The sequence below is a fragment of the Scardinius erythrophthalmus genome (assembly GCF_964197995.2).
Source record: "Scardinius erythrophthalmus genome assembly, chromosome: 4".
NCBI classification, from domain to species: Eukaryota; Metazoa; Chordata; class Actinopteri; order Cypriniformes; family Leuciscidae; genus Scardinius; species Scardinius erythrophthalmus.
In genome coordinates this window covers 37,697,454-37,711,921 of record NC_138224.1, presented here as the reverse complement: position 1 = coordinate 37,711,921, position 14,468 = coordinate 37,697,454, and the positions used below count along the sequence as shown (strand labels likewise).

Below are 14,468 nucleotides of genomic sequence, written 5' to 3'. Positions count from 1 at the left end.
GATATTCGTTTGTATAGTTAACGTTAGTTGATATAGCTTAGTTGAGTTAGTTTGTATTTAGAAGTTAAGTTTTTATTTTATTTTTTAACATTGTATTTTTGTACTGCATGGCAATAAAGTTTTCTTAAGTTTGCTACGTAAAATAAATGGTCTTTGTGTCTTTATTGAAAATATCCATATTCAGCCAAGTATTAGTGTGTGTAAATAAGGGGACCCTTGTGAACTATGCTGTCTGATTGTAAATAAATGCTCCTTGTATCTTAAACAAATTTGCTCAATGTCCAGGTGATATTAAAATCCATACTTCAATTCGGCCATTGTTGTTGGAATATACACAGGGAATTTTATAAAAATTATATTACTGATGTGGGTTGGTGTATTGTGGAGATTAATCTAAGTCCTTCTGAATGCAAAGCAGTATCAGATCCACGGATAGCCTGGTATCCAATTGGGGTTATAAGACAGCTATGCTTTCCCTACTGATCTGTGACTGAAAAAAGTGTGACAGGAAAAAACAGTACTGCAGTATTTTTGTGTCCAAAATATTGCATTGTGCAGTAGCCTAAGTATACAGTGGTAACACTGTAGTAGTATTTGTTATGAATGCAGTTTTTTCGTATCCAAATGATTGCACTTACATCAGTACTACAACTGTGTTGAGGTTCAGTAGCCTATTCTGCAGTAATTACTGTAGGAAATACTGTTTTGATACTGCAGTACAATACAGTTTTTTTTTTATCGTAAGGGGGCATTTAAGCTATTTGACAAGTAGAACAATGCACTGCACAACCCAACATTTCCAACTGCTACTGTGTAAGTTCTAAACTTAAATTCAATACTAACCTCAATGTACAACCCTTATTTTGACGTATGTTAGACCGGATGTTGACAGTTCCTCATAGAAGGAGAAGAAGAAAAGGGGGGTGTTCCCGTTTAGAGACAAAACCGCCCATTTATGTTCCGCAGACCGATGATATTCCTTTGTATTAATTTAATTACTTATATAGCCTACAGGATAATGAGCATTTCCGTAATATAGCCGCACTCAAGCGCATGACCGCACGCATAAAGCTTGCCACAAAGAACAGGTGAAAGTGATGATTATGAATGCGTCTAAATGTGTCTAAATACGCTGTGAATGTGAATGTACATTATACGCTGAGTTTCGGTTCATTTATGAGACAAACTCCATTTCACTCGCCGGCGCCTCCATGTCGTGATTGTCTACTATATTTTCTTCTTATTTCTTAAATCCAGGCAATTGGTTCATGAAACATTGATTAAAATTAAGATATAATTAATACAAAATAAAATTCAATTTAAAGGCAGCTGTTCTGTTTGAGGTCTCTGTGTGAAAGTTTTAAAGCTGTCTTTTAGTGCCGCTTTCAGAGCGCTCACGTCCGTACCCGAGAACTGACGCGTTGTTTTTTCCCTCATAAATGCGAACATGAAAAATTAAATAAAATGAATATTATAATGTTTTTTTTTGTTGGGTCAGACAATGATTACTAAATTTCTCTATCATATTGCTCCTCATAACCAAAACGGTCAAAAAAAATCAAACCAAAAGTCAAATTATTGTGTTATAAGACTCAGTTATCATACATCACATCTCTTCTACTGTAAGTACACAGAAAAAAAAATAAGACAAATGATGCGCGTTTGAGTCGGATTTTATGAAGAATATGTGACTGTTTATGTAACTGGCAAAAGAAAACTTTGCCAACTAAACGTTTGCCAAAAAGCGTGCATGTGAATGATATCAAAGTACTGCCAAAGCACGAGAATCCCAGTCATGTTACTTGAATATCATACAGTATGCTCAGCATGAAGTCAAGCACACATACAGTATTGTCGTCAGTATGGCCTACATGAAACACGACTGCCATCTACAGGTTTTAGTATTTCCTGCGTCCAACACCTAATCCCCCTTCTGCAGGATCCCGCAGAATTTCGGAAGTGCTCGCGGCATTCTTCTCTCTGAGACGCGTATTTTTAAAGGCCACATCTGTAGCTTATGTGTAGTTATCTTCTCTTTATTGATCATGTCTCGATATGCTATAAATCATATCCCGGGAGCTGGATTTATATAACTTTAGGGTTTTGCTCTCAGCGTTGTTGTAGTCCTTTAAAAAAAAAAAAGGAATCTCTTTAAATTAAATCTTCAATGCTTGAACTTGCTTGTGCATTGTAACTTTGCAGATGTTGTTTATGCTTTAACAGCAACATTACAGAAAAGTGAAATCCATTTAACCCCCCCTTTATTACCTCCCATCCGTAATGGTCTCTTCTCTTCCTATTTTCATATTCAGATTGTAGCCATGTTTAACAGCGTTCATGGCTCATGCATCCAGGGAAATTTTCTTCAGATCTAACACTACGATCTTGCCCATGATCTTTCTTTTTCTGATTCACCTTCTCCCTAATTTCTTTACTCTTAAGCACTCCAACTGACTCTCAAGTTTCTGGTATCACATTAACAATATCTAAAATTAGCAATAAATTTTGTCCCTTCTCATCTATGATTAAATTCCTAATAATCCGCGCTAGATTCTCAGATAACTTCCCCTATTTTCCTACCTAACGAAGCATCTCTCTCTAAAGCTGGTTCAGGACTCATCTAGTTTCTGTCTTCAAAAGCTGCAGTTATCTCCCTCCCAGTATACTGGACATTCCTTCAGGATTGGGGCAGCCACTACAGCAGCTGAACGTGGCATTTCTACCGCAGCCATCAAGATCCTGGGCAGATGGTCTTCCTCTGCATTCGAGTATAAGACCTGATTCTAAAATCATCCTTGAAGCACAGCAAGCTCTCCAGTAATGGTCAGGTAAATCCCTATGCAACTACTGGTGGTGGTGTGTATAAAAAAAAATAAAAAAAGTGCCTTTTATATGTGGTCTTGCAGACTGTGTGGCCCAGCGGCCTTGTCTCTTTGGTCTTGCAGACCGTGTGGCCCTGCGGCCTCGTCTCTGTGGTCTAGCAGACCATGTGGCCCCTCCCATGACGCGAATTTGCGTCTGTTGTGAAGTGAATTTCACTCGTGAATGAAGCGAGTAAACTCAAAATGTTCAAGCATCCAACTATGTGTGAATAGCGTGATTTATTCGCGCAAGTCGCGTCTGGTGTGAATGCAACATTACATGTACGGAATAATGCTTTTTTAAATCATGCACCATAATCATAGCTTATGGATAGTAAAGACCTTGGTTTTTTTGGGAACAAAGAAAATATCATGATCAAGCGTAATAAATCATAAATCATGATGATGTACTCACCTTACTTAATGTCTTAATTAAGGTGTTGTTCATCCATGAAGTCATGAATGAGAGACTTTGAACTCATGTTAGTTCCTGATAATTCATGAGATATTAAAGGGCACCTATTATGCAAAATTCACTTTTACATGGTGTTTGAACATAAATGTGTGTTGGCAGTGTGTGAGCAAAACCACCCTAGAATGATAAAAATCCACCCAGTAGTTGTTTTACTATCTCAATAAATCATAAGCACTGCCTCAGAACACCCTGTTCTGAGATTGCTCTCACTGTGACGTAGAAATGCGCTAAGCCCCACCGACGTGTTTGATTGACAGTCTGGTTTTGGCATAGACCCCGCCCTCGGTGATCTGTTCTGCACACCATCGCCATTGTTTCAACGACAGCCGGTAATGTCTCCTAAGAAGTGTAACGTTAGGTGTTCTGTTGTGGGATGTAAGAATGGACATACTAGTCTTCATTGACATCAGAGCCACTGAAAACACAGCGGATGGATTTTATTTATGAAGAAAAGGCACCTCTTAAACTTCCTAAATACAAGAATAATTTTCTGACCGACTGTTTAGTGAACGAGGGTCAAAGTTAATCCTCAAGTGTGGATCGTTGCCTACTGTTCGCGATCCAACGTCAGAAGTAAGTGTATTTTATTATTTTTGTGTGTTGCACATCCATAATTGCAAAGGGGATGCGATTAAAACTCTATAAGTACATAAATGTATCAAATAACCATTCCGAGACGTTTAATCCATTCTCATTCGTGTTTATTCTGTGCCGGACTCTCTTCATCATTTGGGTCCAGCAGGGCGGGGATATGCAGCTCATTTACATTTAAGGTGGTATACACCAAAAACAGCTCTTTTTACAGGGTTCGTACACTTTTTCCAAGGTCAAATTCAAGCACTTTTCAAGCACTTTCCAGGTCCATTTTAAAGCTTTTTCCAGCACCTTACACTACCGTAAATTACATACCAATACATAGTTAAAATTATTATTTAGCGTTTTTATCACATCAAAAGAGATAAACAGCCAAATGTTTCATAATAGCAGAGGGCTGCACGTTATTGAAGAAAAATGAGATATGTGATAACTTATTAAATAATGCGATATTCAATATGCGATATGATAATGCTTAAAGTGTGTCAAATTAACTTAAATTATCTTTAAAATATCTTTAAAATTATATAACCTACACATACGTGTTTCACATTCTTTTTGTGATAAGAAAATATCCTCACAACTTCTGACAGTGAACATCAGTGTTCTGTAGCATAAGAAGTGTTATTTTAACATCACTGGGGTTTAGGTTATCATACATTAGGTTTATTTAACAACAGAAACTGATTAATCAAATGTGAAAATAAACACTGCTTAGTTTTCACTGCATGAATTAAATATACTGATTCTTATTAAAGCTACAAAAGTTAGCCTATTCAGCCAAAAGCAGTGAGTGATTTTCTTTGTCTTGTGTTCATGACCCCAGTTATTGCGAGCCGTTGCGATAAGCAATTATGCATATTGTAATATACACATTTGCAATATTTCGATATATTGTGCAGCCCTAATATTTAAGCCAATCACAAGATTTATTCTTCAAAATGTATCACTAAGTATATACCCTAAAGCATACGAATAATATACTTTTCATTATATTAATGTCCAAATATTGCTTACCAGAAAATGTGATTTATAGGCTGTAAAACTGAATTAATTTCAAATATGAAGACTTAGGATTTGAACAGAAATATTTGACAGGCCTTCCCGTTTTGGGACACATTCTTGATATAGACGAGGTTTGAACAATATCTGAGTGCACAGGCACCTGCCTGATAAATGTATTTCATTGCCAAGATATAACGTTAGCTAATACATTTACTGGAATAGAGCAGTGTAAATATTGCATAGGGCTATCCTAAACCTTACAGTAACAGTATACTACTTATGACACTGACTGATTTCAGTTCAGCAATCAACGACTGTTGTTATGCACTGGGCTAACGTTTGCAGGTTAATTTGCACGTTACAGTTCTGTAATTTTGGCAATGTTCACTGCATATTCCACAAATGAACGTGACATAACAGACATGCAATACTTACATTACATTATCACACCAAGTACTCAGTCACTAGGGTGACCAGATGAGATTGGCTGAAATTCGGGACGGGGACGGGGACGGGGACGGGGAGGGGAGGGGAGGGGAGGGGAGGGGACGGGACGGGTTGTTTGGGGAGGTTTTGGGGTAGTCCTACTATGATATTAGACTACATAGCCTATAATAAAATGAATTTTCAAACCTGAACCAAACATATTTTTATTCAAAGATCAACAGTCTGTCATTAATATTTAGTCTGCCACAAAAAAAACCAACATTAAATGAACTCAAATGTCATTGTGACCAAAAAAAAAAAAAAAAAGACTGTTGTAACATTGCGTAAATCAGACATTTCAGGCTATAGTCTAACGCTATAAGCCTTATGCCAAAATTATTATTATGACGAAATTGTCGGTCATTAAATAAGAAAACTAAATAATTGTGTAGATGATTTGCTTTGTGTAACCCAACATCAGACATTAGGCCGAAGTTTGTTTTTTTTTTGCACACAGTGCCGCGACCAATCAATCACTACTTTACTGGCTGCCTGCACATTCACTGTACTCGCGGCTGCGACAACTCGCACTCGCTTATCAATGCATTTTAATTCGCGCCTACGGTATCTTTGTAGAACTTCAAAAAAAGAAGAAAAAAAAGATGCTGCAGCCAATGAGCAGCCGGCGGGGGCTGGCTGCAGGACGACTCAACCTCCACGGACAGTTTTTAATGTTTTATCAGACAATAACTACTCAAGAATTTGCTTTAGTATAATTTTCGGGACAATTAGGGCCGGATTCGGGATTCGGGACAACAGCTTAGATTTCGGGACTGTCCCGAATTTTTCGGGCCGTCTGGTCACCCTATCAGTCACTAATGGCCCTTTCAGATAGGACGCGGACCGCGCTGCGCTATGAAATGAAACCGATATATTTCAATGGATTGCGCCGCGCGACTCGGACCAAAGCGGAGCTCAGCGAGCTCGCGCGCATGCCGCGGACGGTCAAAGTTTAAAATAGTTCAACTGTTGCCGCTGCGTGGCCAATAAAAACGGTGCATCCAAACAACCGCGGAAATCAAAATGAAAACTCCGCCTACTTTTGCTCTGGCCAGCGTAACGCAAATCAATCTGTATCTGATTCTGAAGGGCTAAAAAAAAAAATCTCCATTTAATAAAGAACTATTTCGTCAGAAAGATATTTCTTGTGAAAGAAATACAGTTACAAATTCAAGCATTTTCAAGCATTTTATCCAAAATTCAAGCACTTTTCAAACCTTGAAAACACAACATCAAAACTCAAGCACTTTCAAGGATTTCAAGCACCCGTACGAACCCTGTTTTTAAAACAGGCCCCAAAAATGACATTTTCAAATGGTTATAATAAATTAACTGTGGGGAATTTTGTGCTGAAACTTCACAAATACATTCTGGGGACACCCAAGACCAATATTACATCTTGTAAAAAGGGGCATAATAGGTGCCCTTTAATGCATGAAGTAATGCATAGTTCACAATGTTACCAATGTATTTTTAAATAATAATCGCAGGGGCATTGTCAGGTTTTCCTTCTTTTTTTTGTCTCTAGCTGATCAGGTGCCTGCCATCTGTTTTCCCTCTTGGCATTCCTAATGGCTCTTCAAAGGCCATATCTTGTAGTCACTGTCATTACCTGAAGCAAATGCAGCAGAGTATGCATGCAAAGATTGAACTCCACATAGGGATGGGTAACGAAACCCGGTATTTAATCGGTCCCGGGGCTAAATTATGAAAGACCAGAGTATCGATAAGCTCTGACATTAATGGTTATGCTATCAGTACTGGAGAAATTAAGAAAACACTCATACATTTATTATTGCTATATACACATTATATATACATTATTTTGCAAATTCTATCTGATGACATCTAACTGTATATAATTGCTTTAGAAGGCTTGGAAGCTGAAGCTTGCAATTATGGTGACGGGCACGGGCATTTCAGACACACGTTTAAGATGTTTATCCAGTCACAACACAATGGGTCAGCTGGCCAATCAGAGCAATCTGGGCTTTTCAGAAGGAGTGGTTCTGTATGTTAACCTATTCTAGTACACTCAATAAACAAAATAAAAATAAAAAAAACAGCATCATATGATCCCTTTAATTATCCAGCTCACAGTAAAATGTCTCATGATTTAATTAACTGGTGTTTCATCACAAATATGTTTACAGCCCATCCACCTCACTGAAGATGGCTGATCCATTTTGTCTGTCTTATGTTTTCAGATACGTCAAGCAGCTCAAAGAATCTCAAAAGTATCGTGCTCCAACAATTCTTCATAAACTGACTGACCTCTCCCACTTCTTCAAGTGGGTCAAAGAATCCCAACCAGAGTGGGTGAGGGTTTCGAAAAAAGCCCTTAACCCTCAGAGGTCGGAGATCACGCCGGCGTGATCTGCTCGCTTTTTTCCTTATGAGTTGAATTGAGACCCCAAATACTCTTTTGACTTTGATTTTATAAAACAAGTTTCATACATCAATCGATTCTGTTAAATGTGTATTATTTTTGTGTATACTCACAATAAAAACAAAATGTTGTGCTTTTTGCCAAATAAAGAAAAATAATCACGAAGCGAGTTCTGCCTTCTCTCTGTCCGTGTAGTCCATTCTGAAACGCGTCCGAAAATGAATCATAACTCAGCGAATACTTCTCACACAGGCACGTGAGATATGTCTTTATGAAGCTTGAAATCTCCTCTTTTAAATGAAGTAATTTATATAAAAAACAAATGTTTTTAACTCATGTAATCCCTTTGAAAGCAAGGAGAGGTACCGTTTTTCCTTCTCCCTTCATTATCTCTAAATGAGCTGCAGCCGCCCCGCCCCCGGCGCGATTCACATGTAAATAGTTTATTGTGAACCCCCGATCAATGCCATAAAAACACAGTTTGTTCATCAGACTTCAGACTGATAGTTCATCGCGTTTTGAGTATGACAGGCTTCTCCAGTAATAAAGACTCCCTTCAGATGATTCTGGACAGCGAGGAAGAATGCACCTTTTCCTCAGAGGACGAACGACAGCATTTTGAAGAGCGAATTCCGCCGAGAACACAATTTCAGAGTAAGTTTTATTTAAAAGTCTTTTGTCTTTTATTTTTCGTGTTCGCATTTATGAGGAAAAAACAATATTACGTGACAGTTCTCCATTATGGACGCGAGCGCTCTAAAAAAAGCACTAAAAGACTTTCAAACTTTCACAGAGACCTCAAAACAGAAAGTACAAATCCTTTCTTTAAAACGAATTTCGTTTTGTATCAATTGTATCTTAATTTTAATAATTTTTTCATTAACAAATTTCCTGGATTTAAAGTAAATATAGGCTAGCAATCACAACATAAGGTGCTTGAACTGGAGATCATCATGAACCAGACCGTAGCCTATACTCGCCTCACATGTCTAAAAAATGTGAAATATATTTACAGAAAGCTGGTTCTAAACAAACCATCCAAAACACTAGCCTACTGCGAAGATCGCGAGTCAATAGCCTATCGTCAACTTCATCTTTGCCAGAAGTTAAATTTAAATCGCGTGTGTGAATGAATGATGATGTTTTAGCAAACTGAATTGCTACTGAGATGAGTAAAAATCGACTGAAATATGAATACATAGATAAAATGTAGGCCTATAATCTTTTTTTTTTTTACAAAGAAAGAGTACACTTGAAATATTGTTGAAATTGTAATTATTGTTGTAATTGTAACCTTTTTAATAAAATAGCAAAACATATTTACAAGATAGATGTAAGCAAAATCTTAAATGGTCAATATAAGTCTTCTAAATATATCTGTTGTTCTTGTATTGTGGCTCAGTCAGTTTCACACCTGAGTGAATGGCTCATCATTATGCAAAGTGGGTGGGACACTGTAATCTAAGGTGTAAACTACTCCTCCCCCTCGCATATTGGCTTTCCAAGCAAAACCTGTTTTACATCAATTTAAATCAATGTATGGTTTTATGTGAACGATAAAGCAAGACTATTTTCACATAATTTTGAAGAAAAAACACTAGGCGAGGACATCCATTTGTCAAAAGTCTTATTGACACATATTTACTATGTGTTTTGTGGCCTTATTTCAGAATTTTTATTTTTTATTTTTTTCAATAACCACGCATAAACATTATTCTCTCAAAAATGAAAACATGTACATACACATGGCTCACATATTATGGTAGCCCTGTTTGTGCTTTATAGAGTGAATTTACACCTTTGCCATTAATATGTTTATAAGCAACTGAAAAAAGCACAAATGTCAGGGCATGTCAGAACATCTCAAGGGCCCCAAAAACAGCCCAGACCCCAGAGGGTTAAGCGAGCACTTTTAATAATACAAAAGTGCATTAAAGAAGAATCCAAACACAGGCTGTCTTGGCAGCAGGAGATTCAGATGTTAAAATCTGGTGAGTTTTTGTAATATACACAAACACATACATATATAATGCCCTTGTATGTCTTATATCTCTCATATCTTTTTGTCTATTTATACCATAAGCAATATCACACGAGCAGCGAGAGCAATATCAGTGGCGCTTTTGTCCTGATTTGCATGAGTGAAAATGTGATTTTATACAACAGTTCAATAAATAAGAAATTGACATTGTGTTATATTTTAAACACGATTTTATGTGTTTTTGCTCAATTTTGCAGAGAACACTTCTGCATTCTGAAGCTGTTTACAGTATTCCATACATGTACTGTTGTATTTTTGGACAAGGTGTCTTTTACCATTTATGTGTCCTTGAAGGTGATCAATAGTTTGTCATGTTTGTATTTCAAGCTCCTGAACAAGGTCTTTTTCATATGAGTTTTTTCTGTTCTAAGCTAGTGCACACAGACATGCACACAGTCCCTCACACAATCAGTGAATAAAAGTGGAATAGCTTTCCTTTATGAATAGGGATAGTTCTGTTTATTATATTGAATCAGGATTAATACAAATATTCTACATCTTCACCCTCTGGGGCTTAAATATGCCCCAATCACCTGACTTTCCCAGAGCGTTATTTCACAAGTTAGGTCTCTTAGCTTGTACCATAGTGAATAAATTAAGTTACAGATACATTACCAATGACCAAATTGTGCAATCACGCTCTAGAGGATATCAGAACCAAACATCTCCCCTCACAGTAATTAAATGGATTTGATGCAGAAGGGAGTAAAATAATCTGATTCTCTTACTTCTTGAAAATATTGGAAGTATCAACATATAGACAACGCTGGGGAGCAACGAAATACATGTAATGGCGTTACGTATTTAAAATACAAAACTATTTCGTTATAATTACATTTTAAATAGGTGGTAATCAAATTACAGTTACATCCGAAAAGTATTTTAGATTGTAATTTCTTAATTTAATATTTGAGTAAACAGTTTGGGGATTTTAACCAATAAGGCAACTGATTCTCGGTTGAAACTGTGTGCAGCCGCCTGTTCATTTAGCAACTCGTAGTGAGAGTGCATATGCTCATTATCACAACACAAAAATGGACGACACAACAGAAAGCCATTAGCGTAATGCATTTCTCTCGTGGAAAGACAAAGACTATTCTATAAATCTGAAAAAGAACGTAACATCTCAGTGCAGTTCAATCCCTACCTGCAACAAAACTTCTATCAGCATCGGAGTATACAACGTCTAATCTGAAAAATCATCTTGAGGGAAGTTGTTCTTGATCTTTGAAAAAAATTATCCAGTAACTCTATTTATACAGTTTTTCTATTCTCTCATATTTTGAGTGTTGAATGGTTATCAATACATTTAATATTTCTAAGAATTTAATTGAAAAATGACACCAAATTCTCCTAGAATTCACACTTTAGATTATGTTACTAAACCTGAGTAATCTAACGAAAATACATTACTGATTACTTTTTAAAGAATGTATTTTGTAATCTGTAGTAAAATACATTTCAAAAGCAACCTTCCCAGCCCTGCATATAGAATACATCACACGGATTTCAAATCGAAATTGAAGCAGCAATCAGCGATGAAAGGGCCCTCACACTCGGGCTCACCAACCGGTGGCTTCAGAAAGACAGGGAACTGTGAGCAATATGCATTTAAACAGGCAAATATTGAGGAATATGTCAAAGTAATTTATATGTGCTAAACCTGCTGCCAGCTGGTGGCGGAATGTCTATAACTGGCATGTAGATGTCTTCAGGCCAGGAGTTTTATCAAACATATGAACTCTGGTGCAGATTGAACATGGCATGTTTGAGTTAGTATAAAGCATGCGGTATCCTGTTGTCAACAGGTGGCGCTATGGTTATAACTGAATATAGGCCTTTAGATGCCTTCAGATCAGTACTTTTATCAAACATATGAAGTTTGGTGCTGATTGAATATGGTATGTTTGAGTTAGTATAAAGCATGGGGTATCCTGTTTTCAACAGGTGGCACTATGTATACATCTTAATATTGCACTTTAGATGTCTTCTGGCTAGGACTCTCACCAAACATGTGAAGTTTGGTGCAGATTGGACATTGCATATTTAAGTTAGTGTAAAACAAGCCATTTCCTGTTGCCAACAAGTGGCACTATGATTATAATGGAACATTGGCCTTCAGATGTGTTCAGGCCAGGACTCTTATTAAACTTTTGAAGTTTGAGGCAGTTATATATACATTTTATGGCTTAGTTACAACAACTTCTATTCCCATGGCGAGACATCGAAATTTGTCAGGCTGACATGTACACGCCCTTTAGCAAGAATGTACTCAGTTACTAACGTAACCTCTGTTCCCTGAGATACGGAACGAGTACTGCGTCTGTAACTGCACAGCCATTGGTTTGTGCAGTGAGCTAAAAATGAACCAATGGTGGCAGCGGAGCTCCACAGCCTATGGCTAGAAAGCCCGCCAAAGGGGCGGGGCATCTGGCGATATAATGTGGGCATTCGTCACGGCTCCTCAGGTTACTTTGACTGAAGCGAGGAAGTCTATAGCATGCTCAGCGCGTGGGCGTGGTCGCATAAGATATAATGAAGAGAGACGTGAAAGACTGGACATCGCGTTGGTTTCATATGGATTACTTTATCACAGAATATTTGTTTTCGAAAAGACTTGCTGAGTTTAAAAGTAGACATGTCAAGCTTTCTATAAATATATCTCTCATGTCTCTTTGTGGAGTATTTGCTGAGTTTCAGTTCATTTTAATGACACGTTTCTAAATGAAGATCACGTTGACCAAGGCGGCAGACCTGTTTGTTTTCTTTATTTTATAAATGCACAAAGTTTTGTTTTTATTATGTGTGTATACAAATAAAGGTAGACCCTTTACAGATTTGATTGATGTATTGCTCTTATCTGTACGATCAAAACTGAAAGTGAAATTTATAGGGGTGGCACGATAAGTCAAGTCAAGTCATCTTCATTTATATAGCGCTTTTAACTGACATGTATGACAGGTCTTAATGAAGCATGCCACATCCTTCTTTAGGCAAGGCCAATAGAAGTACTTCATAAGTCTGTCATACGTCTTCCGCACACCCAAATGGCCCGCTATATCTCCATGAGCCGTCTGTAGTATCAAATCTCTAAACTTCGCAGGCACTACTATCTGGAAAACAGGATCCTCTAACATCTCATTAGTCTGAGGCATCCACTTACGAACCAACAATCCATCCTGAACAAAATAACTATGTCGCTCCTCAAAAGGCAAAACCCCAGCAAACAGTTCACTCAATGTTGAGTCCTCCTTCTGAGCTACAACAAAATCACTAAATGACAGAGAAGATGGCAAATCTGGCAAAACAATAGGCTGTAAATCAGACCTACGATTTTTCTCTAAACCGTCAGTTCCAGAGGCACGGTTCATGGCACGTGTTACTGCACATGCAGTAAACACCTCAGGTAAGCTCTGCAGGCTACTATCAGCACCTGATGGGATAGATGGAACACTCTTAACCACCACAGGTGACGGCACATCACACCAAACACGCTCTCCAGCCAAATTATTACCCAAGATGCAACGAATGGCGCACGGCAATGACAACCTCACCCTGAACCAGGTCCGACTGTAGCTCAATCCTATGCAGAGGAACAGTTACAACCTGCAACCCAATTCCCCTCACTAAAACATTACCAATGCTGGACTCACTAGAAAGAGTCAAAACAGTCTCTAGAAGAAAAGATTCTCAGTGTGGTAATGGGTACATTTTCAGAGGTAACTAAGTTTTCAAACATTCTCTTAAATTTTCCTGACAGGCTGAAAAGGATGCCTAACTTGTGGACCCAAGAAAGGCATTCCCGGATCATTGGGGAAGCTGAGCAGCCAGCCTGTGTGATTAGACAGATACAGTGTGCACCACAATACACATAGAGAGCTAATGGCTGCTGTTCCCTCACTATTGTTCCCTCACTGAGATCTGTGCACCGCTGTACTTTCCTGCCATGTTTGAGGCGCCATCGTAACTCTGCCCACGTAAAGCAGACATGGGCAGATTGAGCCTCAACAGCACATCAGTTACCATCTTGCCTTTGCCCTGGCCTGTTGTCTCTGACAAACTGTATAATCCAATAAATTCCTCATGTGGAACAAGGTCATGATCCACATAGCGCAGACAGACACTTTCTTGCTGTACACCAGAAATAACCTGGGTCATCAACTTCTACAGAAAACTGAACAAGGGCTGGAGACCTAATCTCTCTTGCAATGCCTGGGATTATTGTATTTGCCATAATTTTCAGGATTTCATTCTGTGATTTAGGGCTTGTGTGTAATGGTGCGATCTGTTAACCATTTCAATAAAATGGGATCATCCTCTTCTGCCCTAAGTTTCAGGAGCTGATACAGATTCCCACTTTCATCAGTATGGCCTCTTAAAGATTGTCCCTGCCTTGCAACATGCCATACAGAGCTAACAATTCTCTTCAAGCAATGTCTTGCCACCTCCTGCTGTTTACCCCATGCACTGGATAACTGGGTACTGATTGGGTTTGACTGATGTGCACTCACAGTCACATAATGTCGGTGGGCTTGGGAGGTCTGGTGTTCTGTACATTTTTCAATGGCTTTTTTCCAATTTCTAAAGCCTGTACTAATGAAAGCAGCATCAGGTCTA

General features: G+C 38.1%; 1 protein-coding gene across 1 annotated transcript in view; it reads right to left on the bottom strand.

Annotated features, from left to right (window-relative positions):
- Positions 1-13,877, bottom strand: part of LOC308689295 (guanylate-binding protein 7-like) — a gene marked incomplete at both ends in the record, with an annotated part of 32,334 nt that extends 18,457 nt beyond the window's left edge. Inside the window, 5 exons of the mRNA XM_081362949.1 lie at positions 12,882-13,110; positions 13,183-13,284; positions 13,406-13,457; positions 13,631-13,683; positions 13,781-13,877. Of these exons, the coding sequence (XP_081219075.1) occupies positions 12,882-13,110; positions 13,183-13,284; positions 13,406-13,457; positions 13,631-13,683; positions 13,781-13,877 (533 nt within the window). The remainder of the gene's footprint in view (positions 1-12,881; positions 13,111-13,182; positions 13,285-13,405; positions 13,458-13,630; positions 13,684-13,780) is intronic.
- Positions 13,878-14,468: the final 591 nt, after the last annotated feature.